Genomic DNA, 26,223 nt, shown 5'->3' with positions numbered 1-26,223 from the left:
CATTACCGATTCTTTTTATTCATAATCTTTAAAATATGAAATCAAACGGTAATATCACTATTCGTACATTATATTTCTTTGTTTTCTCTGAGAACTAAAATACCTCTCCAGTGCAGCATTTCTTCATGGCTGTTGAAATACAGACATTTATATCAATGCCACTGCAGAACAATTTAAAACATTCGGTGATGTGTCAGAAGAAGCGTATCTGAAAATAAAAATTTATGATACTGGTGCAGCACAGGGTTTACGCAGTTTAGCTATGGATGCTTTACTTTTTGTATATCTTGATTTCTTTTAGTTAATAATAAATTAACCGAACCTACAACTCCAGTTTCTTAACCTACGTAAATATTGAAAAAAAAAAAAGTAATCTAAAAGCACCTCTAATATATTTCACGTGTTCCTTTCATTTTATATATTCACACGCTTCTGGATGCAATCTAAATTATTCATTACGCATTATCCCATAATCCATAAAAATTATATTTCTATAACTATCTGTATGAAATATACTGTTGCTCTATATCTGTAATACTTATTAGTTAAAGGCAGATTTAAAGTTTAAAACTTACTCCCCATTAAATTTATATTATTTTGCAATATGGTTATTGAAATTACATGCAATCTGAGCGCCATGAAATACAAAATATAAAGCTCAATGCACATTTTTAAATCATTTGATAATGAAACTACCGATGATTAACTTTTTCGTGCTTAAATGTTTAATGAACTTCTTGGAGAATATTAGTAAACGACATTAGTGGGGAACGCACAACAGAATTTTGGAACTATTTCCGTCCATCTAATGACAACTAAGTTTCTCGCTCATCACAGGAATTCGATTGTTAACATCGCTACCCTTAGAGTACAGCACTTCTAAAAGCACAGGAACAAGGTAATTATTAGCATTAAACCCTGAATAAACTTCATTGAACATTTGTGATTGATCGCACTTAACGAGAGACTTGACTCCAGCTGAGACACTTGTGATTGATGACTTCTTGACATGACTAGACCCTCGCCTTAGATGTTTACTTCTCGTAAATGTACGTCCACCTCTCTATCAACATGTGTAAATTTTTAACTAAAATTCGTCAGTTATACTACATATACAAATTAGTTTACACATGTAAATGAAACAAAATTGATAGCATTTATTTTTATTTTTTAATTCAAATACTTTGATGCCAAGAAATGACACTTCCGGAGAGGGAAAAAAGAAAATGATTGATATAGAGTGAAGTAAATCTGCTTAAAATGTAAGCATTTGATGAAAGGCGTAAGTAAAAACGTGTAATTATGGATGTGTTAGATCAATGTCGCAATGAATCATTTTTATTCTACAGCTTGATTCAGTCCTCCAAGTTCAAAATATCTTTAACATTAGCGGCCAACTGCATTTCTCAATAGTTATTCCATTCATTAAACCTTCTAAAATCAAATGATGTTACTTTAAATTAGGAAAAAAATTATACTCTTTAAAAACCTCAAACTATTTATTATGCTTGCTATTAGTATGATTTTTCATAACATGGTAAATGTTCAAAACATTAATATTTTTGCACAGTTTCGGAACCAGTTATGAGCTAAAGACACATAATTAAAAAATGTTAAAGATAAACTGAACTAAGTCCACAGTGTACATTTGTAATAATCATAGCAAAATGGCAAACGCAATAGCGGAGCTTAAGCTGTTCCATAATTTTTTAGAGCTATGATGCTATTGTTAATTTTAAAAGGAATCTGAAATACACAACTATGGTCAGTAATGCGATACGATGAATCTTACACGATGACGCACAGGCAGAAGTCCACGTACGAGAGCTTACACCGAATCCTAACTGTTAGTCTTCGTGTACGATTCATCGTCATGCGTAAATCTAGATAATTTCTAAACCCATAATAAAATGTATAAGATACGAAACAAGAGAAGCAATAATAAGCATCTAACTAGATGTTAAAAGTCAGCAAATTTCCCCCTTTTGAGAAATTATATAACATTAGCAATTATATATTTGATATTAAATATCATATTTTTGTGTTGTCTTTTGATATTAAATAGCTTGGTTATGCTCATATCAACTATATTTATTCATTTATGCACTTCAAATAGGTAATAGTTAAAAAATATATATATAAGAAATATACTTGTATATAAAAATATGTTTATGAATTAGAATTAATAGCTATTAATAAATTTTAAATAAAAGTTTCCCGTTTCTCAAATAAACTGTACAGTAGAACAAAATCTAAATTTAATTCTTGTCCATTTAATTAAAGTCATCAGCATTTTAATTATGACATACAGCAGTCTTAGCCCAGATTTACTACAATAGGAAATTAAAGTATCGGTATAACTGTAAGTAAAAGCTACTTAACACAAAAGTTCTAATGCTGAAAATTTAAACCCATTTTAAAGGGATAGCTACATGGACTTGTAACAAACAATAAAACTATTTGAAAACAGTAATTTAAATAATTCAAAATGTTTTGGAGATTGGAATTTAAAATATCAGTTACTTTGTGTCAGGTTTATAGAAAACTTATGAAATGAATTACAAATAAGAAAAATATTTTTCTCCTATATATACATGAGATGCATTTTTAATCATTTCTCTCGAACTTGAAAACATAGCTTCTAAATAATTTTCGATATAACATATTTTTTTGGATTTTTTAGTTATCATTAGCCAATGATAGCCTCATTTCAACAAGTTAATCGCAAAATCTAGTACAGTACAAAATTATATCAAAATACCTAAATGCCTGCTTTTCCGAACATATATAAAAAACATAATTAATTAAGAAACATCTATGCTAATCTATGCTAAATGAATTATTAATGATGATGATGAATATGTTCACCACATAATATTATACTGTTTCAATGCAGAATATACTTTAAATGATTAAGATAATATACAGAACGAAAACTGAAGTGATGATTACTGAGCGAAAAACTGAACCGTTCAGAAATTAATAGAATACCCCATAAAAAGCTAAAAAACCAATCACTACATAATTACACTAAACTACTAAATTTACAAAAGATATATGTATAGATATTATTACTAAATTTACAAAAGATTAAAAATCATGCTTTTAAGAAGCATGATGAAATGTTATATGCAGTTATCAGAAAAATTAAACGGAGAGAGTATAAATCACTCTTTTTAGTCTTCATAAAATGTTTTACAAAATTTACATGAAATATTCTTTACATATTAATAAATACATTTCTTGTCGTCCTTTTTAATAAAAAATTAATATTTTTGCCTTTTACAGTTATTTTTATTTGAAAGAATTATTTATCATTTTACTTTTGCTCAAAATTTATATGATGATAGTTTTTATTCAAAGAAGAAAATTTATTTATTCGAATTTAGGAAGAATAAAAAATTATTGTATTTAATTTAATTTTTAGAGGGGTTACAAACCCTTATTAGCTTACTCATGCTAATAAGGGTTTCCATGAGCATATTCTCGCAGTATCGTCTTTTAAAGTGACGACTCCCTTAGCTCCAAAAACAATATGCCATTTATCATCAATACACATTTTCAAGCCATACATTTTTCTGACTCTTTAAGGCCTTTTGCGCGATACATAACAAATTATAAAATTAAGTAAATGTGTAAACTGTCTTGTTCTAATAGTAGTCTCCTTTATGTGAAATAATATCAAGGCTTAAACATTTTGAAACACAATTCCTGCAGATAATATTCATACAAGCTTTCATTCGTTTCGTTACCGAAAATAGTTTGATAGTTTTTATTCCCTTGCAAATAATTATATAAAGCCTAAATAATACACTCTGCAAGACTTATGCTCTTTCTATGGTTATTCACATGCAGGAAATTCTAATATGCAAAATTTTTTGTTTTATTGTACCGTAACACAATTATACACGATTACGTAAAAAATATGTTTTCCCGGGGGGAGAAGTTTACTTTACCATGTTCTCAGAATTTTATGATTTTAAAAAACATATTTTTAAATAATTGAACATAACTGTGTTATGATGCAGCATAAAAAGATTTTGCATATTAGAATTTCCTGCATGTGAATAACCCTAAGAAGAGTAGACGTACTGCAAGCTGTATTCTTTAGGGATTTGGTAAAATATCGCCAAAGGGGAATTCTTCAAAATGCATCTTAATGGATAATATCTTGTAAATATAGACTAGGAACGTAGATCTGTAATTTTCTGAAGTTACTTTCTTACATTGCCTTATATGTTGAATTTTCAAGGTAAGTATTTATTGCGAACTTTTACAGTCTATTAAAAGTTCAACGAGTTACTTTTCAGAGACTGCAGTGATTTATCTTCAGACATTAAAAGTTTGAGTGATTTTACTCTCCGCTTTCTTGATTTTCATACAGTATGATTCATGACGGTATATTAGCAATATCTTCGATGATAGTAGAACTGTCTAAGTTTATAGCATACTGAAGAAGTTTAGAATTTGTACTTGGTGTTCTCTTAAGATATATGCTATTTTTGGACTTAATTGTTCATTTACAAAATCGTGCGCTTACCACGAACATCCTAATTTAAAAATTGTTCACATACATTGAGACACATTAAAGTACAATCTCTTCAATATCATAGTCTTGTATACTAGTTCATGATTTCAGATTCAAATATTTTATCACCAATTTGCTAAAAGTGTATATAAAAACAACATAAAATTATTTCAACAGGATGAACACACACAATTAAACAATCACAACGATTTGCAGTGATTTCACAGTAAAGCAACTTAGTGTTATTAGTGATGTTAGTAATAGCGGACATACACATAACACATAAAAAGATAAAGCAGCGTGAAAATTAGGGGAAAGGAAAGAAAGCTTTTGATGTGTGAAATGAAATTAAAAGGTCGGTGATGTCAAAAGTTCAACTAGTTAGTGAAGTGGTCTTTTTTCAGTCCAGTTAATGGAACAAAAGGACAGGAAATAGCTGGAAATCAGTGCGCAAGTTTAATTTAAAACTCACCGGTAATAGGTGAAGACGAAGGCTTTGCATCTGTAAAAAGAGAGAATAAAAAATAGCGAAAAATTAATAAATTGAGAGGTGAAAAGTATTCTTTGATTTGAAATGTTACTGAGTGCTGAGAGAATATGACATCGAAGTGCCATGCATTTAAGTAAAGTTTAAAAAAATTACTAAAACTCATTGCATACAATAAGCATGCTATATTTATTTAGCATTTTATGCGCATTAAAATTGCTTTAAACTGGTTTTGTCCATAACACTAAAAATTTAATTACAGAAAATAAAACTGCAGGCGAAAGAAACATAAATCTCTGCCTTACAAAAGCAAGCAACAAAATGTACTACAAAGAAAACAACAAAGCAAAACAGACAATAAAATGCAAACATTTAAAAACGAAATATGGCAACATTAAGGCACTGCAATTGTAAGCATAAAATATTGTTAAAACTAACTACAGAAGCATAAATGTTCCAGCAGTTGCAAAATATCGTTAATTATTTGTGACATTTGCATGCACCTTTATTTCAGAAATGAGGCACATAGAGTTAGGGTTGAAACATTCGCATTCTGGAAACCCACGTTTCGAAATTCGAAAGCGCAATCTTTGAGCAATTTGTTCTATCATTCGAATATTTCTAATAATAATGTAAATAACTATTAAATGCTTCAACTCATCGTGGAAAAAACTATTTTATTAACGTTTAGTAAAAGCGTTCACTAGAAAAAGAAAGGTGGATTTTTCAGTTTTGGTGAATGTAGATCATGAAAATCGCTTCCTAAGGTTTCATTTCCATATTTTTGTGATGAAAATTTAGCGTTTTGCGATTGATATCTATTTATGTTAACTCCTGAAATAATCTTCTTCCTTCCATACTTGCTTTGGCTTGAAATGATTAAAAAATACGAATTTCTACTCAAATATTATTTTTCAAATTATACTGAGAACGTGAACGTTAAGTTGTAAAAACTTTATTACGTTATTAGGTACTTCTCCCTCTTACCTAGCGTGCCTTCGTCGTGTAGTGGTTCTGCACGCTGGGCCGGTATTCCAGAGGTCCGTGGTTCGATTCCCGGGGAAGGCGGTTGCTAATTTTTCCTCTTGCCTGCTACCAAAAAATACCCAATGTCTCTACAGTGCCGCCCGAATTAAAAGGGTTGTGGATGATGACTCTCCACACCGATTTGGCGACTGGGTTCCCTAAAAATCTCAGTCGCCTTTTAAAAAAGGGGAGTATATAAGGGATTTTTCCCTCTTTCCTAGCGTGCTTTCGTGGTGTAGTGGTTATGCACGCTGGGCCGCTATTCCAGAGGTACCTGCTTCGACTCCCGGCGAAGACGTTGCTAATTTTTTATCTCACCGGCCTCCAAAAATATTCTAATGTCACTACAACGTACGTCATTTTCCTATGTTTTGTTATGAAGAAATGTTTCGACACCAAGGTTAAATAGTTTTACTTCTAGGTACCATGTTATATCTGAAATTCCTATATTGTTAAATGTTAATTATGAAACTACTTGCCGTTAAAGGTAGTAATCGTATAGTGAAACGTGTACAGCATTTTTGCGTTGTGAAAAAAATGCATTCCGGGACCGCGCCGTGAGAGGATCGAAAACATAAAACATATACAAGATATAAAGGAAAAGTTCATATTAAATATATAAAGAAAACATACTGTAAGAGGTTCCAGATTAAATATCAGTTTATTCAATTACAACACAATAAGAAAAATCTTAACCTCATCTGAGAGTCTGTTCATTTAAATTCATAAAAAAAACTTAAGGTTTGTCTGGTGATTTAAAAGAAAGGAAAGGGAAACAATTTAAGGCCTGAGAGTTAAATTTTAGATTTGACGTTGTTTTTTTTTTCTGCTAAGGACGTTTTTGAAAAGCTTGCCTAAAGTTCAAACACACCAAAAAAAATAAAACTTATCTTGAAGGGACATCTTGAAGCGGAGGACTCTCATCTTATCCCGCGTTGATGTCGGCCGGGCTCATCTTGACACTGGTTCTAAAAATGTAGACTCCACTTCACTACTGTAGAACAGAAACAGGAGCACTGCTGCCCAGGACGGCTATCCGCTTGGTCCTGAAAGTCCTATGTCAACACGCAGGTAACTCGTTCAAATTTCGCCGGTCAGAAACGTTGTTGCTAGGAAATTACTGCTCGCCTGTTCTTACTCATCCCAAGAGCAAGCTTCACGGGTAACGTCCCAAGTAAGTTCCACCCACCAGTCAGTAAGGGAGAGAATCCAACTCCAAGTTTCTTCAAGCCAGTTTTCAAGAGCAACGTCCACAAGTCCAGCAAACCCGAAAGTCAGCGAGTCCAAGCGTAAGTGAGTCCAGAGAAAGTGTGTATCCAACTCGAATTTTCCTTCGTCTCCTTCACAAAACGGGCTCCCACTATGGCTTCACTTATCGCCCCCTTAATTATGGCAAAATCTTCGTTTTCAACTCCAGAATGCGGAAAAAAGGGTGATCGTGCATGCGCGCCCTTCTTCACTTAGGCAACAACCGGACCCTCAATCGCCAAAAACCTGAATGACTTACATTGAAAGACAAGTAGCAACCTTTGACCTTTCCGTCACGTACTTTCCTCTCTTTAAGGTCAACTAACAATGAAAATTCTTTCTCGAACATTCTAAAGCGCGCGAAATCATGACTTAGCGAAAATTGCCTCCCTTTCCCTGCTTCTTTCACAATGAATAAAAGTTTGTACAAGATTTGCAAATAAAAGAAAATAAATAATATTCATTTATACTAAATAATATTTCCCGAAGCATCTGTTTCTCCCCAAAATTAAAGCCTTAAATTAAATAATTCAGAATCAAAATAAAATTTAAATTTCCATAAATCATAAAATCATTCACCTAATTTTTTTATAACGCTATCAGATAATTTCTCTACATAACAGTTTCTTGTGTGTCTTTTTAATAAACAGAAATGCATTTCTAAAAAATGTATTCTCATATATAACTATTGATTTTCTTTAAAGCATATTCCAAATTTTGCGTTAATAAATTTTTTAATATTACGTCTAACCTTTTTTTATTTTCCATAATTATCCTTTTTTTATATGAACGATTTCAGATATTCGTAAGATTCGAGGGACATTTTAAGGACTCCCACTCTAAAACTTTAGGCTCATATCGACTTAAAATAGTTTATTAACCAGTATTATTTATTCTTAACCATAGCTTATAAGAAAAGCATCCTATCTAATAAAGTATTTATTACCACCATCATTTTTATTTGACCGTATAAAAATTTTTTAGACTGTATCAATATTTCAGAGTTAAAAAATAATTCTCCCATCATATATTTTCAAAAATGTTTTTGTCGCATTGATTTTGTTCAACCGAAATATCGAAGTGATTTTACAAACCAATGAATCAAACCTGTTAACTGCTTGATTTCCACTATTGAATGCACAGAGTAAAGGAAACTATTTATTATTCAATCTCTGATTTGAATTAAAATTTACTAAAATTATTTTGAGAATATACTAAAATAAAAGTATTTATATGCAGAAGACAGATATAAGAATTCCATATAAAAAGTAAATGAAACCCTTTAGGGATGAAATTCCATTCTACAAAGACATGTGAACCGTTAGAAAGAAAGAAATGAATATTTTTCTATAGTTTTGCTCAAAATTACTATACTACAAAGCTTGTTCTTTTGTAACGTCACTCAGTTATAATTTGCTCAAAGGACCTACTCCCTTTGTGGCTTCTGGACTCCCACTTCTGCAAGTAAGTGATGTCAGCATAGGAAAGAGCCTAACCTTGTTTGTCTACTGACTTTGGTCCTGCCTTCCTTAACGTATTGTTGAGGATAAAAAGAAAAAGAGGGATGCTTTGAATTGATCCGAAACTTTATCTGCATGGGTTTTTCTAAATAGTTTTCTTTTTTTTTTCTTTCTATTTTTAATCTGAATCTCAATGGTTTGGCAAATGTTTAAGTCAAATCTATGTTGATAATATTTTTATATCTCTGCTTATTTGAAAAAACTCCTAGCTTACTTTCATAAGCATTAATTTCAGAGTGTCCTGTATTTATTTCTTTGAACTTCCTTCCCATTCTGTATATTTCGAAATAGCTCAAAATTGCAATTTAATTACTTTTATTTTTCATATTTTCATATATGACCAATATACCACTCATCGTCCAGGCAGTTTACTTCTCCATTTAATATTACCAGTAGCTTTATTTTAAAATTATACTTCACATTGTTCATATGAGCCGATTAGACGGGATAGTAGTTAGTGAAGCTGACTGCCATAACCGAAGACCCCGGTTTCAAATCCTCGAGAAGGCATGAATGTTTCTAAGCGTATACTGTCTGTGCAGCATAGGGTACTATAAATACAAGCCGAAAATCCTCTCGACTGGTTTGATGGTACGGGAAAAAGAGTGAGTGACCATCGGATCCATCCCCAGGAGTGCTTTCTTTCAAAATTGAAGCGGAGCTAGGCAAAGTCTTACTGTCAGCTATATTGTGCTCAGAGTCCATGCAACCATGAACTCTTTTCCATGATAAAATTCGTGGACTTGTTCTGAATAGGTGTGATAAATCGTAACAGCATGTTATATCAAAATAACAATTTTTTAAAACTTTTTATCTCTTAAACTAATGCATTAAAAAAATTAGAACACAGCTTTTCGTTTTACTAAGCAAGATACTCTGCATTACCAAACCCATACACTTTTAGAGGCTTAGAGTATTAATGAACTTATTTCGTTTCGTGTACTAACATATAACCGAAAGATTAAAGTCTACCAAAAAAATCTGCGATTTATAACTTAGGCCATATAAATATTTACCTTAATTCTGTTATAAAATACGCAGATTTCTCTATATTACTTAGTTAAGGAGTGTAATTCCTTCCCCAGATATAAAATCTTAAGAAGTAAAATTCTACGAAATAGTCGAAAATGATGCGCTCGTGGCTGTAACTAAGCATCCTTTTAGTGAATAGCTCCCTACTGTTCCAAATAATGTTACATATTTCAAGTACCAAAACGTAACTGGCATTTTCTTGACTTTATAAAATCTGAAAACAAAAATTCTCACATCTTACCTTTAAAATGAAATCCCATAAATGTTAGGTCGTAAATTTATTATGCCGCACGCCAATGTTATACGAATTTAAGCAGCTAGAAAATTTTACAGCTGGTTTTTCTTTTGTTTTAAGTTTATAGTTTTTCTTCTCGAGTTGCGTTTACAGAAAACAAAAGGACGAAATGTCTGAACTGAAACTGAAGCTGGTAATAAAAATAATACGTATCGTATAAAATTTATTAGATTTGCGTTTAATGCATCGTGCGATCATTTCAATACTTCTTTTTAATACTAATACGAGCAATCTGAATCTTATCACAGCAGATTCAGGAAAAATACTGAAAAGCAATTGTACGATAAAAGAACAATAATGGTGCATTATCCAAAGATATATTTCAGAAGAATCAACTTATTTCCAGATTTCTTTTCCCACGAAATAAATGTAAGATCTTAAATAATGTGGTATGTATACAAATCCATGCCCTTGTTTTTATCATATGCTGAATGCAACGGCGAGCTAACTAAGCGTAATTCGAGTCTGCACTTAAAAGATCCCATCACGCTTCAGAGCACCAAAATAACGACCACGGTTACCCAAACTCTGTTCCCTTCTCTACCTGTCGTTAAGAAGACATTGCCAGATCTATATTTCCTTCTCCAGAATCCGGCAAAAAAAGAAAAAATATATAGAGATACCTTAATGCAATTCAATTTTTTTATCATTTCTTTTTTTTTTATTTATATATATATATATTTCTCTTTTCAAAAATTCCTAAACTGGCGCATAAACATGCCGGAAAAATCTCATTTTCCCATCCATAGCGGAGAGCGACCGTTACCGTTGGAGGAAAAGGAAGGAAAATAAAAAACCGGATAAGAATCCAGGAGAGATGGTACAATAAAGAAGACCGGAATCTTAAGGAACGCGGGGGTTTACGAGTCCGAGCCACTTGCCCATCTACTGGCTTTAGTGCCTCTTGCTGCATATCAACGAGCTGCAGAAGAAAGGATGGATCTTTCAACCTGTTGGATCTCTTGCACTTTTAAAATACCGCTCACTTTTTTCATTCATTTAGTTTTTTTCTCTTCCGGAATGGAGAAAACGTGATTTTTCTGAGTTGAAATTTTGCGATGTTTATCAGTTCCTGGATCGTAGAATTCGATTTTATCGATTTGTCATTTCCGAAACAGGCATCATATCTTAAGCAAGCTGATCTTGTTAACGAGAAGGAGATATTTCTGGACATGTACACGCATACATACAATGATTCTCATCCTTTGAGCTCATTTAATTATTTTTTTTTCAAACAATGGGGAAAACATAGAAACCTCATCATGTAAAAAAGATTAAAAGCTGAAATTCTAATTATATTGAACATTTATTTTATGAAATCACCAATATAAGAAGTTCAGAGGTTTGAATTTTAAAATCACTAATACACGAAGTTCAGTGATTTAAAATTTGTATAGATAATTTATAACAGAAATAAGACCAATACAGGTGAAAAACAAATTAAAATATTTGTTCATAGGTGACAACTTATTATATATTCCAAATAAAAGCTGTTGGAAACTGCAGGAACTGAACACAGAAATCTACCAATAATAAATATTTCAATAAGTTAAACTACCATAGTCATAACCGACATGCAGATCATTCACCAAGTAGATTCTTATCTAAACTAAAACTCTTTCAGCGAACATAGTTCACGAAGTTTAAAAAAACTAGCCGCTTTATATCACACTGCTTATCTGATTCTGCAGAGGCATTAGGCATTTTTTGAAAGCAGGCAAGATGAAAAATGAGCAATCGTCTTCGCCGGGAATCGAACCACGTAACCTCTGGCATACCGGCCCAGCGTGCAGAACCACTACACCACGAAGGCACGCTAGGAAGGCGGGAGAAATACCTGATAACTCCTAAATTCATCCGTAAACAGTACATAACGGGGACTTATCATAGGATGGTAGAGTTATCTTCACAGTTTCTTTCATCTGTTTGAACACGTTTATACTTCTTTAAATATACATACGTCCGCATTTCTAAATATGAATACTTCTTAAAAGGTTTATAGATTTACATAATTTAAAAAAAAGTCGCAAATAAGAAGAAAACATAATGTCATTATTTAAACAAAATGTTTACAAATGGCAAAAGTGAAGCCATTGTATAATTCAAGATACAAAGATCCCATCAGGTATATCTGAAGACACATAATTTTCCCGATACTTTTGCTTGTTTGTTCGGTTTCCATTTAAAATTGAACTTTTTAATTCACCTTAACACTGACTTAAAACAGCGCATAGTTTATATGCACTCTTACCATGAATACTTATCACAGGGCGTGGAACAGATCTGTGTGAGAACGGCCATGGAAAACCATCTGTGTGAGACAACAGTCCAATATCAAAAGAAGTGCCTAACAATACCTGTTAGTAAAAGTTTCCCGCTCATATGACTTCCTTAACCCCCTAAGTACAGAATGTGAAGTTTCGGTCGATAGCCAAAGCCTGGTTCAGAGCGGACGCCATATTGGCAAAGCCAGTTTGTGTGAAAATGAGTACGCTTCTTGCCATAAATTAACTGGATTATAAGCAGAAACTATAAATAACGATTTGTTTGATTTCCGACATGGTTTAGTCTTTTACTTATAACCAGAACAACACGAATTAAATGCTGTAAAAAGTCAACTTATACACAGAATTTGATAATATAGAAAAGATAAGAATTCAAAGTCTTGATTTGCTAAAATTTTACAATCCAAATTTAAATAAATTATTATTCATTAATATAGCAAATCATAAAAGCGTAGCTGTTAAATCTTTAAAAATAAAGAACTGAATAAATAAAAATGCAAGATAAAAAATCATAAAAGAAATAATGTTTTCGGAGGGGAAAAAATTAAATGAATATGGAATATAGATAAAACATTAAATGTAGCAACAAGAATTTACGGACTAGTGCAGAATTTTACATAGATAAATTACTTAGAAATAAATGTTCAGTAATGGTTACGTCTAGGGGCGAAGAGAATAACTGGAAAAATTATAAATGATATTATAAACATGAAATGTTTAAACTTCTGAATAAGGAGAATGTGTGCGTGGAACATAAGTACGTAGGTGCTTTTAGCAACATTTTACAAATTTTCAAAATTACAAATTACAATTCGAATTTTAGCAAAGATCTCTAACATACTTTAGTTAAAATCGATACGTTTCTGCAGACATTTACAGAATTTTGATAAATATATTCTCCAAAAATAACATCTTCTTGCAAAACCGAAAAAATAAGGAAGGCAAGAAGTATATTTAAAACGAATCTAAGGAAAATCTTGAATAAATGTGCATAACAACGCTTGGCTTCTTCTACTGCAAGTGAAAAAGTTAAAGAGGCAGATAAAAATATCACTCGGAAAATAGAATATTTTCAAAAATGAATGCACAAATAAAAAAACTAATCAGTTTTAATTAATTCCAGTAAATATGCCGAAGGGCATAATTAATTTCAGAAAATATGCGTAAGTGCACTCAGTCCTTTATGAATAGTTAGAAGTCAAAAGGGAACTTGAGATAAAACTTCGTATCTCAGCTAATGAGTGTGCCGAACACCAGAAAGTCGAGAGGATCTATTTCTGAAATTTCTTCAGGAGTTCAGAATCTTCATATATGTTTTGCATATGCAGAAGTTTGGATAAAGTATAATTAATACCATTCATCAAAAGATAAGTATTATTTCGTTACAATGATTCGCTTGATGAAATATTTAGATTCTTTCTTACATTTATTTTGTTCTGTTTTTAGTACCAATAACGTTTCACCGACGTTTGCTTACAACGCCTACTTACTAAATCGAATTTTGATCATTGTAATACTTTAAATCTCATTCAAAATATATGCGAAATTTTTAACGCTGTTAAAAATGATACCATGAGTAACATGAATGGCTATAATATACTTGAATACCAAAATATGAAAGGAGTACTTACAAGCAATCTTTCGGGCTCATTTTATTTATTGTTATGGCAAGAGTACTTTAAGAACAGAAAAAGAAATAAAGATGCAGTACAACGCCTGCTAGTCGAATCAACCCAGATAAATAGCTATCCGCAATATAAAATTTATAATAGAGCAGCGCAGTGAAATCATAATACCTATTCCAAGCATTCGCATTGCCATGTCTATAAAATATATAAAATGCTTTATATAGCCCAGTTCAGTTAGCAATATTTCTTAATTATTAGCGAAAACACTTAACGCTTTTTTCAGATTATAGTCCTTCATGTGACCCCATACAACGAATTCTTAGGCACTGTAATTGTACTGGATTAGTGCTTTTGGCCAGTTTATAAATGTTTCTAAAGATTAAAATTTTCCTGTAAAACTCATATCTATTTTTAAAGCTAGCGCTATTTTTAAAGCTAGTTTTTTTAAAGCTAGCGCTTCAAAAATACATTTTTATTGCAGCAACAATTCTGCATATTCGTGATTCTGGCATGATGGCATAACTTACCCTTTTTAAAATGCATCACTTCTGGAAAGAACAGAAAATTATTTATAATTTAACTCGAGATTAATACTGCAATTACTTAAAAACCCTAGAATTTATTAACTAAACGAAGCCATAAACTAGCATAAACCTTTTTGGGTAACACTTGCCTGAGTGTCTGCATGCAGAAAACGAAAATCAGGAACACTATATTATGAAATGTTATGAAATGTAAATTGCCAGAATCATAACATTGTAGAAGTTTTCATAATCTACAATTACATACATTATCATTTTTGCTTGAAAATCTAAAATAATGGAAGTTAATTTTCAGAATTTCACAATCTACTGTGCTTTACCTAGCAATAAAAACACTTTTTTAAAATCTTAACGGTAACTTTTTCATCTTACTAGGATATATGAATAACAAAACTTACTCAACAATACATCTTTTTATAACTTATTTTCCGAAACTTTTATATGCTTTTATCACAAATTATAATAAAATTTAAGCAAAGATTAAATATATCTACAATTTTTTAAAAAGAGCTTCTGGCGAAAACAACAGACTTTATTTAGCTTTATAAAAAGATAAAAATCTTAACATTATGATAAAGCATTTCTGTATAAATTATAGAATTACAAAAAAGATAAAGGAATGAAATTTAAAGCCTCTTTTATGTTTCATTATTGTAATTTTATTGATTCATTTTTTTTCTGTTATAAGATAAGAAATATTCTTTATGTGAAAGATTAATGATTACAAGCCAGAAACATAACGGAATGTAATTACTGTGTTAAGCGGCAATTTAAAAATAATCTTTAATTGTAACTTGCAATAACATAAGTAACGAACATAAATCTTGCATCTAATTATAACATAAAAAGCCTTTGCGCTTTTGAAATTAAAATTAATTAACTAATTTTTTTACTTTAATTTTAACAACTATTCTTAGCTTATTATAAAACTATAAAAACTATAAAAATTAATAAACAATTTTTGTTAGAAAAATCTCATTCCCATCTAAAAATAAATACTAAACTAAACACAGGGAGACACATTTTATCTTATATAGATTGCTGTGTTGCATCAACTATGTTTCTTAAATGTAATAGGATTATGCTTGGAAGTATTGTACGATAATTTACAACTTCTGTACGTTAAGCAGTACTTTACACTGATTCTTTGCAATAAAAAGAAATAATTACAATTTAATAAAAACTTAATTACATCTTACACAATAAATACAAATGAAATAATTTATTTTTCATGACATTCGATGCGAAAAAATAAAACTAATCGTCTGAACGATATTTCGAAGAATGTGTTCCAAGACTGTTTTTAGCATCTTCAAAAACGTTGGCAAAAGTTCATCAAACGTTCCATCAAAGTGAATGTTTTGATAGAAATATAGGGTTAATAATTAACTGGAAATTTTTGTAAGGTATATTTTAATTTGATAACAGTTATTTTAATTTCAAAACCCTTTTCTATTAATTTTGTTTCCACTTACAACTCCCTACCAGAAGGAGGTTTTAGACTTGCGTTGAATGCAAATCAGTTAGAAGAAGTATTTAAGGAAGGTTCAACTAACTTCAGTACAGAGTGCTAGGAATCCTTAGTAGCGCGTGTTTGTCTTTGGGCTAAGTCGATCTTGACGCTGTTACGCTCGACCGTATTTTACGTGCTTTTTGATATTTGCCGGCTAGTTTAAATTAAGGGCCAACTACGTTAGATAATTGTGTTTAACTTCAGCTAAGTCTCGTTTAATTAATCATAGTTTAGGTTTTTATTTCTTATTCTGAGTTAAAGTCCGAGCAGAGGTATCCTGTAAGCCCGAGAATGGGCCGACTGTTATTCTTATGTGAGTGAATAAAAGGGTATCTAAAGATGTAGACCCTTCTCGAGTCTACATCTTTAGATGTTTGAATTAAGCGATAAGTCGCTTCATATTTCACTAGATTCCTTGACGTTCATCTTGGACAGAAAGGAATGAGGAACCCTACAAAGCTACCTTGTCCAAACAGGATGAAGAGAAAGTTGATTTTTTTTAAAAAACATTAATCGCACATATATGCATCTCACTGCATTGTTTCTCGTTTTCAACATTTGTCAGTATACGATAGACAATTTTATGAAAACGATTTATTTACTCTGGATGGAAAGGATCTGCAAAATAAAATAAATGCATTTTATTATATTCGTTACGCAACAAATAATTCCGATTGATTAGTAAAATGTTAATAAGTTTTAATAGGCTAAAAGCAAATTTTAGCAAAATTCGCAGAGTTACTTAAAAACGAATTCACTGACTTACGTCACTTTCAAGTCATGCTGAAAAGATGAATTTTAACTTACTGTTCGAATTCAGAAAAAAAATTTAAAAATAAACTTTTTTTAAAAAAAATTAATGATACCATATTTACTGGACCTTTCGCACTAGAACAGCGTTCGCCAACCGGTGGTCCACGGACCACTCTGAATTTAGCGACTCTTAGCTACTTTTTCAGGTGTATCTAGCGACATTTGAAAGTGAGAGTTGGCACCCACTCATATGATGCTGTTATCAATAATAGCGCGAAATGAAATTCTCTTTTCTTTTGAATTACAAATATATGCTATTATAGTCGTTAATAACACAGTTTGTCTCCCTGTTAATAGGCAATTTTTATGAATTTTTATGAGGACCATCTGCATTCTTGCTTATAATTGCATCACTGGAAGTTTCCATTTTTGCTTTGTTTAACTGTTGATCGATGGCGCCATTGCTGACTAAACGATGATTATTATGTTTACAATAATTAAAAATTGGCAGCATAACACTTTCAGTTTATTGATGCTGCTTTTCGCTTGCCGGTTTGTTCTTGATTTTCGTGAAGTTCCTTTTCAGTGATATGGAAATATGAAGCTTTCTGTACAAGAAGGTAATATTTTTGTACTTTTCATATAATTTTTAATGTGAACGAAATATGTGTATCAGTGAGATGTTAATAGTGTTTTAATTGTTACTCCTACTCAGGGGCGTATTCTGAATTTTCATAAAGGCATGCTGCTGAACACCAAATGGTTCGAAAATTATATTAACAAATGAAAATTAGAATTACAGGTATTGGAAAGTTGAATATTGTTTTTGGTATTAATATGTTGTTTTTAAGGTTTGATTTAAGGGTGTTTTTGAATTCATATTAGTGGTCCGCCGAATATAAAACTATATATGTAGTGGCCCGTGAAGTTCTAAGGATTGACGACCGCTTCACTAGAGGAACATAGGCTTATAAAGAAACTGACTTTTCTGTAAGTATAGATCTTATTTTATAGAATTACATTGTTCGAAGTATGTGTCTGAGATTCTAACTTATGAAAATAAAGCCTGTAACTGTTTTATCTAAAACATTCTGTACACGTTCCATTTTAATGATCTGCCGAAGAAGACAAACTTTATATTTGCTATATGTATCAATGCAATTTATTCCCTTACCGACGGTATCTCGTAAAATTATCTTATCATCTTTAACCAACCAAATTCACTTACATACTTTTCTCTATACATTTAAACTAATTTAAAAATACATATGACCTTAGATTCAATACATTCAGTTACATAAATATAATTGAATACAAAGAAAAATAATCTGAAGCTTTACATGATATCAATTTGTTGCTATTCAGTACAATTTTCATAAATATTTCATTTCTTAAATACGAAAAATAAATAAGGATACCATATTTATAACAGGTATTAAATACATTATACTATAATTGTAAAAAATAAATCTGTATTCTATTTGAACAAACATTAGAAAATCTCAAGAAGAATTATAAAAAAAGGGTTAAGATTTTTATCATTGAGGAGAAAACTAAGGGGGAGAAAAAAAGAAAAGAAGGAAATAGGCAGAGCTTTGTTACCATGGTAACAATAGACTAACCTTCAGGGCAACGGGTGTCCCATCCATTAGCGACGTTCTGCACGAACTTATCTTTCTTGCCAATCCTGAAAAAGATAAGACACTCCATTATAAGGTAATTTCACCGCGATCGTTTCATTTCGATTCAAAAATACGTTTCACACACACACACACAAAAAAAAAGAGTAACATTTTCTGAATGCAATAAACTGGACACCAGAGAGTATCTCATTCATGTTGCTTTCATTTTTTTTTTTTTTTTTCGATGGGGGTATAAGACCATTTTAGCATTTTAAATTAATAAAAGTATGTTTTTGTTGCTATGTTTACCATGTTTCATTAACTAAACAAAGGAAAGTTGATATGTTACTCGAAAATTTTGTCAATCCTGAAATCGAAAATTTTGTTTTCAAAGAAATGAGATAGCTGATTTCCTTTATTTGGTTATGAAACATCTGGTAGGCTTTAGTAGTGGTCAACGCCTACAAACGGCTAGAGCCTGCCACTGGAAAAAAACATTTTGTAAAAGTCATGATGCAGTTTTATAAGGTTTATTATAATCATCACATTTTTTAATCATAATTTTTCCCGGTAACTTCTATTTCTTTTGTCAGCTTTCACCATTATGCAAACTAGTTGGAGTTTAAATAACAAACGAATATGTAATTTAAGAAGAGCTTTAGCACCGTCAGAAAGCACTATTTTTCCTGAGCCGTTTACGTGACTGCCGATCTAGTTTCGGTGAATGAATTCTTGAATTTACCGGACCGTAGGCCTAGAAATCCAAGCAGCAGAAGCCGAATCGTCACACATTGAAGCTGTTTGCTGTCTTGTACATATTTAAGCATTGGTATTTTTAAAATGCGGGAAGTAAGTATTATTTGCCTGTAAAGATATAGTTACAATAACATTTATATTTAAGACTTAGCTTTTATCTGCGCTTTTATTTAGGTAAGCGGAAAGATGAAAATTCTTCCGAAATACAGAAAGATTAAACAAGCTGTAGTTACAAGTTTAAACTTAACTTTCTTTACAACGTATATTAGCGCCCACAGGCTTTAAACACGTTCTGAATTTTAAAGATATTTATTTTCACGCTGGATATATTTTTTTTATTTAAAAATTATTCCCAGATAATGAAGGCTTTATTATCGAAATAAATTAGCTTGTTTGAAATGGGAAATTTTGTATGGTTTTACATGATGACATGAAAAGCCAGACCGGTATTTAAAAAAAACTAAAAAGAAATTGAGAGTATGCATCTGATTCTGAATTAAAGCTAACTGAGTAAAGCTAAGATTTCTATTTAGAGACTTTCTAAACTCGTGAGACATTTTCCTTGAATATTTCATTTTAGAAACTTTAATACTGTCCTTTATTTTTACTTTTTGCTTTAGATGCAAGAAAAAAAAGAATTAACTTGTAGAGTCGTTAGTTTTTTTTTTTATTTTATTTTTTTATTAGGAGACGTAAAATAATGGTCATTGCCCTCCCTGGGACTCGAACCCTGGACTTCCCGAATGCAAGTCCAGTATGGTTCCAGTTACACCACAAAGGCATACGGAAAGGAGGGAGGAAATACCATACAAAGTACTAATAGAAAAGCACGAGTGGCAACTTCATCAAAAATTGATAAGCAGTTCACAAATACATAAATGCCTCGAAATTCGAGAGAGTTTTGTGAATTTTAAACTTAAGACACTAAATACTATTTAAAATGGACAGAACAGAAACCGTATTTGCCCAAATACCTTAAATAACTTCAAAAATTGAAGAACAATATTTAACAATCAATTTACATTAGCAAAGATTAACAGCAAATATATCAAAATGGGCCCTGAGGATCACATATATTTCAATATGAAAAAAAATGCAGTGTTATGGACCTTACGAAACGAAGATGAAAGAAACAAATGTCAAAATCGTGATTTAAAAGGACTGTAGCACCTCCCCCCGAAACAAACAAACAAAAAAAAACAAAAAAAAAAAAAAACGACTTCAAATAATTCTTATTGAAAAAAGAGAAAATTATGTGTAAGGAATATTTTTTTTTCCAATGACTTGCCTATAACGGCTTTGGCCACTACTAAGGCCAGAAGTGGTGGTCTTTTTACTGTGGAGGAACCTACCTCTTATGATGGAACAGACAATTTTACACCTATGCCTTCTCCGGGATTTAAATCCGTGCCCTTCGGTATCGCAGTAAGGCTACTGTACCGTCTGGGCGGCTGTGTAAGGAATATAAACCTTAAAATGTACAAGACTGAAAAAAATTCTTCTTACTGATAAATCAGCAGTTACACCTGTTTGGCAGTAACAGGAAAATTAAACAGCTTGTCTTACGACTAACTGGTGAACGGTTGGAACATCGGTATACATCAATTGCCAAGCATAGAGATGACTAATGTTTTGCCAATGTAGTTTGTAATAAATTATATTTCCGACAAATACGCCTAACATACGGTTTAAAGAATATGTAGCAGTTGCAAATATAGTTTTCCAACACTACCCACCTGTTGTTCTCACACATCCTATATACAGTTTCTGCTTGATTGATCGTGAATTTATTTTCTTCGTAGTTTTTCTTGACCCCCAAACATTTTTTAAAATCATGTTGGAAGTTTTTTGTGAAGAATAAAAGACGTAGAATATATCTAAATTAGGTTAGCGCAGAAACCATTCGAAGCTGTGAATTCATATATTGCTGAAAAATCCGAAATTTATCTTTCAAATATAAAAAAACTTTGTAAACGCTAATGAAAGTGTATGAAAAAATTTACATATTTGAAATATGTTAATTTCTCGAATTGCAAACTTGTGATAAATGATCTGGGAGATACTTTTAAGACTCAAAGATACAGACATAAAGTAATATTTTAATATCCTTTGGTGCGAAACAAAATTAAATTACCTTTAATTGCCTTAACGACATCATTTCCGTAAAATATAATAATAATTATAGATTGTTTCCGAGCTTTAGAAAAAATGGCGGACTATTTTCAAACTCGCTTTCGGTAACGTATACACGAATTAATTTTTATTAGAAAATCCGTCATTAAAGGCATTACTAAAAATTGATTTCTTTGTTAATCGTTCCAAAACAGGAATGCTTTCAAACTCTGTAGGAAATATTAATATTGGAAAATTTTAATTGGAAAACTACAGAACTGGCATGTCATCACCAAAACTTAAAATTTAGTAAATCTTTCATGAAATTTACTTGAAGCTTCGTGGGTGGGGTAGCTTAAAAGTAATAACCTGACATTGGTTATTGACATTATAACAATCATTATTAATCAGTTCTACTAACAAAACCCTTTCCCAGTCTATCGTAAAACAATAAATAAATCGGCAATTTTTAAATTCGGTAAATTTTAAAAGATAGATAATAGTATCGCATTCGACATATTGTTATTTAATTTTAAAATAAAAATACTTAGGTTAGAGAAACCAATATTTTCCCCACCCATTTTATTAAACTGCCATTGCTAATCCTTCATTTGTTTTTATATTGAATTTTTTCCATAAAAACATTCTGTGTCGTCTTCGAAATTATCCAAATTACCTTATAGTCTTACCGATAAATTCAAAATCCAAATAGAAGTGATATTAAAAACCTCAAAAACTTAACTTTAAGCTCGTTGTTGCCAAACCTACAGTCCTTCTTAATTAAAAAACAAGTAAAACCTCAAAACTAAATGAACCTTTCCTTGGCGAAAATTTATGTTTACGTTTTTCATGATAAAAGACGAAAAGCTTTTCCAATATTGTAAAAAAAATGACATCACTATGAACGACAACGTTATAACAAGGCAAGCAATCTTCCAATGAATCAAAAATCCATAGTTACATTTAAATGAAGTCCAGCTCTTCCTTTTTTACTAAAAAATGGTGCTAAAAACAGTCTTGGGATGCTTTTTATCATACATTATTTCCTCCCATAAAAAGAGTATCTAACATAACATATCAGTTTTCGATTTCGATTTCCCGCTGTATTTTGGAGATAATCTTGCTGTGCCACTTAAGAAACACGATAAGAAGCAATTATTTAACAACTGTGCACGGACATATTTTTTTCTCTTTTTCTTGCACTCTTTTGCGACTGTACAGAGCAGGTAATCTTTACGAGTTGAGTTCTATCGATAATGGTGAAGAAATCGATGCATTAATACTCTTTTTCAGACTAATTTCCAAAAGATCAATATTTTTTTCACGAAATGGGCACTTAACGGAGAAAGGATTATGAAGACAACATATTTCCCAAACTGCACATGTTGAGGAAGAAAATAATAAAAAAATATCGTAATGAGTTAGCTGTTCGTCAGCAGATTTACCGACCCATCCCCTAACTCAGGCAATGATTTACTGTTATGTAAAACCTTAACAATCTATATAAATGCATTTTTGAAAATTGCAATAAGAAAGCTGAAAATCGAAGAACTTCACATATCTAAGGCAATATAAGACAGGTGAAATTAATAAAATTTCAAAAATAAAAAAGAATAATTTAAAGAGAAATTACAATCTCAGCTTTACATGCAGAATTTGGGGTAACATTTGAAATGCTAAACAGTTATGGAATTTAAGATATAGTCCTCCACATATTAAAGGCACAAAACATAAAAATTTATATTTAAAAACAAGTAATTAAAATGACAAAACCAGATAGTAACAAAAGACAAGTATCCATAATTAACTCTATATGGAGACTTGTGCACTCAATTAATATAGGAATAAAAAAAGACTTAATTATTCCAGATACAGATCACTAGATCGCTTGCGTACGGGGCTTGTAACAGTCATTTCCCTAAATTATTTCAGTGGCAGTATTTTATATTTTGCTAGGACACCAAATCAGCGTATTGAAAAGATTAAATGCCTCGATGATGATTCGTTCGAAGAGATTATAATGCATAGAAGACTGGAGTGGACGAATATCTTTAGGTAAACAACAAACAAACATATCTATTTCAAATTATGTAATAAATTAACGATACTGATGTTCTATTTCAGGTTCATTTTTCAATCGAAAGAACCATTTGTTGAGTATGACTGTTTCGATGTTGTTGTATAGTTGTCTTCAACAGATTTGTTGAGGATGATTATGCAAATGATTCTCAACAGATACTATACAGATATCAACAGAGTGATTGATTTTAGCTCACAGAACTATAAATGTGTACTTATATCAATATTTTAAGAAACAGAATGCTGAATATGAACTAATCTCGTCTTCTGAATAACAGCTTTATTGGATCAAATCTTCAATAGGACTGATTTCTTCTAAGTAGAATTAGCACTTACGATATGCACTTTTTAGCTATTATCGATCATCTGTTTTTTAACAAATTTGAGAGATACGCAATAACATGAAATAGATAAAATTATCATTTGTTAGCGTATTTCAGGGATTTATTGAATGCGAATCGATCCATAAAAAGCTAATAATGTTTTATAATAACGAATTTAACATTAGAATTTTTTTATCTTAAATATAGATTAATACTCGCCAGATTTTTTTACTCTATTCAATATAAAATATTAAAAATTACATATTAACTGAAAGTCTAGTACTTAAAATAATGGTGTCACCAAAACTTCATTAATATCTTGATAACTCTGCTACATAACGTTTAAAAGATGGATAAAGTCTACACTATTCGATAAAGCAAATATGCTTTTTATTACATATTAGTCATTAGGTTATTTTTGAAGCGGGAAATGTGAGAAATGTTCAATGCGCTCGTCGGGACTCGAACCTGGACCTCTCGAATACATGCCAAATGTGCTATGATTACACCACGAAGGTATGCTGGAAGAAGGGAGCAAATGCCTTATATACACCCCCTTTTAAAGGGCGATGGGGGATTAGGTAAACCAGTCGCCAAATCCTGGTCGAGATGAATTATTGCCCACCACCGTTTTTAGTTCGAGCGCTGCTACTGTAGAGTCATTAGGTTATTTTTGAAGCAGGAGATATGAAAATCTGCCTAATGGTAGGGATGCCTTCGTGGAGGACGTTCTAAGGGAAACTGGCTCGTATACACGTTACACATGGGGAAAAGCACGAAAACGCCCTAGCAGCCAGCCCGTTCGCAGGATTCGACTGGAAGGAGGGAGAAAATACCTTATACATAGAATTTAGAGGATCTTTTATTGTCAAATTGAAAACAAACTAGTCAAATGTGCTATCTTTAAAAAAATTCATAATCCAAAAATTTAACCTAAAGTAAATTCATAATCAGGATTGTAACCAAAGTGTTTGCCAAATATTTTTTAAAGAAAGAATTCCAGTGCCTAAAAATACGGCATATTTATTAAAAACAATCTCAGAAACTCTTTTTTCAGCATAATTTACAGATGTATTTACCTTGCAATTAGCTTCACACGTTACATCAATATATAACTGCATATTTTATCAAAGTTTAAAAGAAAACATATTTTTATTTCATACATGAAGCAGAAACTAAAAACTATTTATTTGGTTACGACAAGCCACAAAAAGCAGGGAATTTCCCAAGCTAGTTAGGAAAGCGAATTTAAAAACCAAATTTTATTTTACCAATCAATCCAGTCATTATCTTAAAACCAGTATTTCGTCATTGTGTCCTTGTGATAGGGATGATTTAAAAACAGCAAAATAAAACAAATGTTATTCCAGCATTTTGCATAATCTCTTGACGTCTGCCATTAAGGTTTTTTTTTTTTTTTTTTTTTTTTTGCTCGGTTAGCTGAAAAAAAATCCATAGCAAGACCACAGGTCTGAAGATTACAGATTATTTATTTTGAGAGAAAATGTTAGAGTGGTCCAGACGTGTCCTTGACATTTTAGGAAACCCGTCTCTCTTAAGCAGTTTATGCAGAACGACAGTCAGAAATCAAGGATTTTAGGAAGAACATCTTAAAGGAATAAATATAACCTTATAAAGAGAAGTGCAAATTCATCATTAAAAATGAAACGCTTTTAACTTACACATACGTTCATATTACTGTCTGTGCTTTGAAACAGAAGTTTATTATCCCTTTAAGATAATATACAAGTCATCAAAAGTTTTCTTTTTCCTTCTGAAATTTCTTTTCGAACTTTTTGCAGGAAAATATGTGTGAAGTGTTTATTGTTTCAGTAAGAGCTTTAGCATCCTGACAAAATAAAAAATGCAGTCACTCGAGGAAAACGTTTGTTGCAACCGTCTTGGGTAAGCACTCTAGACAAATAAACATACAGTTACGTCTTAGCTAAGTCTTCGCTTCATTAAATAAATACGCGTGACATTAATTTAAAATTAAATAACATGACAATTTTTTTCCGTCATTTTCTTTTGCCATTTCGAACAGCGTATTTCATATATCACATTCTATGATTTATATCTTAAATGTACAGGAGATTCATTCTTAAACTAGTGCGTTAATAGTTAATATTTAGCTCAAAATTGTTCCGGAAATAATGCATGGAGTTTGAAATTTTCAAAAAAATTATAACTTTTAAATTTTTGAAATTAAAAAAAATGCTTTTATTTTGCTGCAAATTTAATGGCGAATATATAGAGGCATTTACAAAATTTTGAGAATTCCCTTTTCCAGGTGTACGTTGTAAATTTCAGATTAATTTGTAATTACGTTGTAATTACGTTGCAATTTAATTTGTTTTCTTCTCTTTCTTTATTTTGCGCTGATTTTTATGCATAATGAGAGAAAACGTTATCCCTAAGAATTCACGGTGCATTATTATTGAACACAACTATGGACGAATTTTAGGAATACAAAG

At 31.3% G+C, this 26,223-nt stretch overlaps 1 protein-coding gene across 9 annotated transcripts in view; it reads right to left on the bottom strand.

The window, feature by feature from the left end:
• LOC118188395 (semaphorin-1A-like) overlaps positions 1-26,223 on the bottom strand; it is a 905,788-nt gene that overhangs the window by 28,960 nt on the left and 850,605 nt on the right. For 6 of the 9 annotated variants that reach the window (XM_035358817.2, XM_085818328.1, XM_085818327.1 and 3 more), the window contains 2 exons: positions 18,480-18,544; positions 5,001-5,030 (listed from right to left, as the gene is read on the bottom strand). In XM_035358817.2, the coding sequence (XP_035214708.1) occupies positions 5,001-5,030; positions 18,480-18,544 (95 nt within the window). The remainder of the gene's footprint in view (positions 1-5,000; positions 5,031-18,479; positions 18,545-26,223) is intronic. The other 3 variants (XM_035358822.2, XM_035358824.2, XM_085818329.1) reach the window with 1 other exon arrangement.

Source organism: Stegodyphus dumicola, chromosome 6 (genome assembly GCF_044657685.1).
Source record: "Stegodyphus dumicola isolate Sdum_Otavi_A_Nest chromosome 6, ASM4465768v1".
Classification (NCBI taxonomy): Eukaryota; Metazoa; Arthropoda; class Arachnida; order Araneae; family Eresidae; genus Stegodyphus; species Stegodyphus dumicola.
The sequence above is the reverse complement of the archived record's forward strand: the minus strand, read 5'-3'. Positions and strand labels throughout refer to the sequence as shown.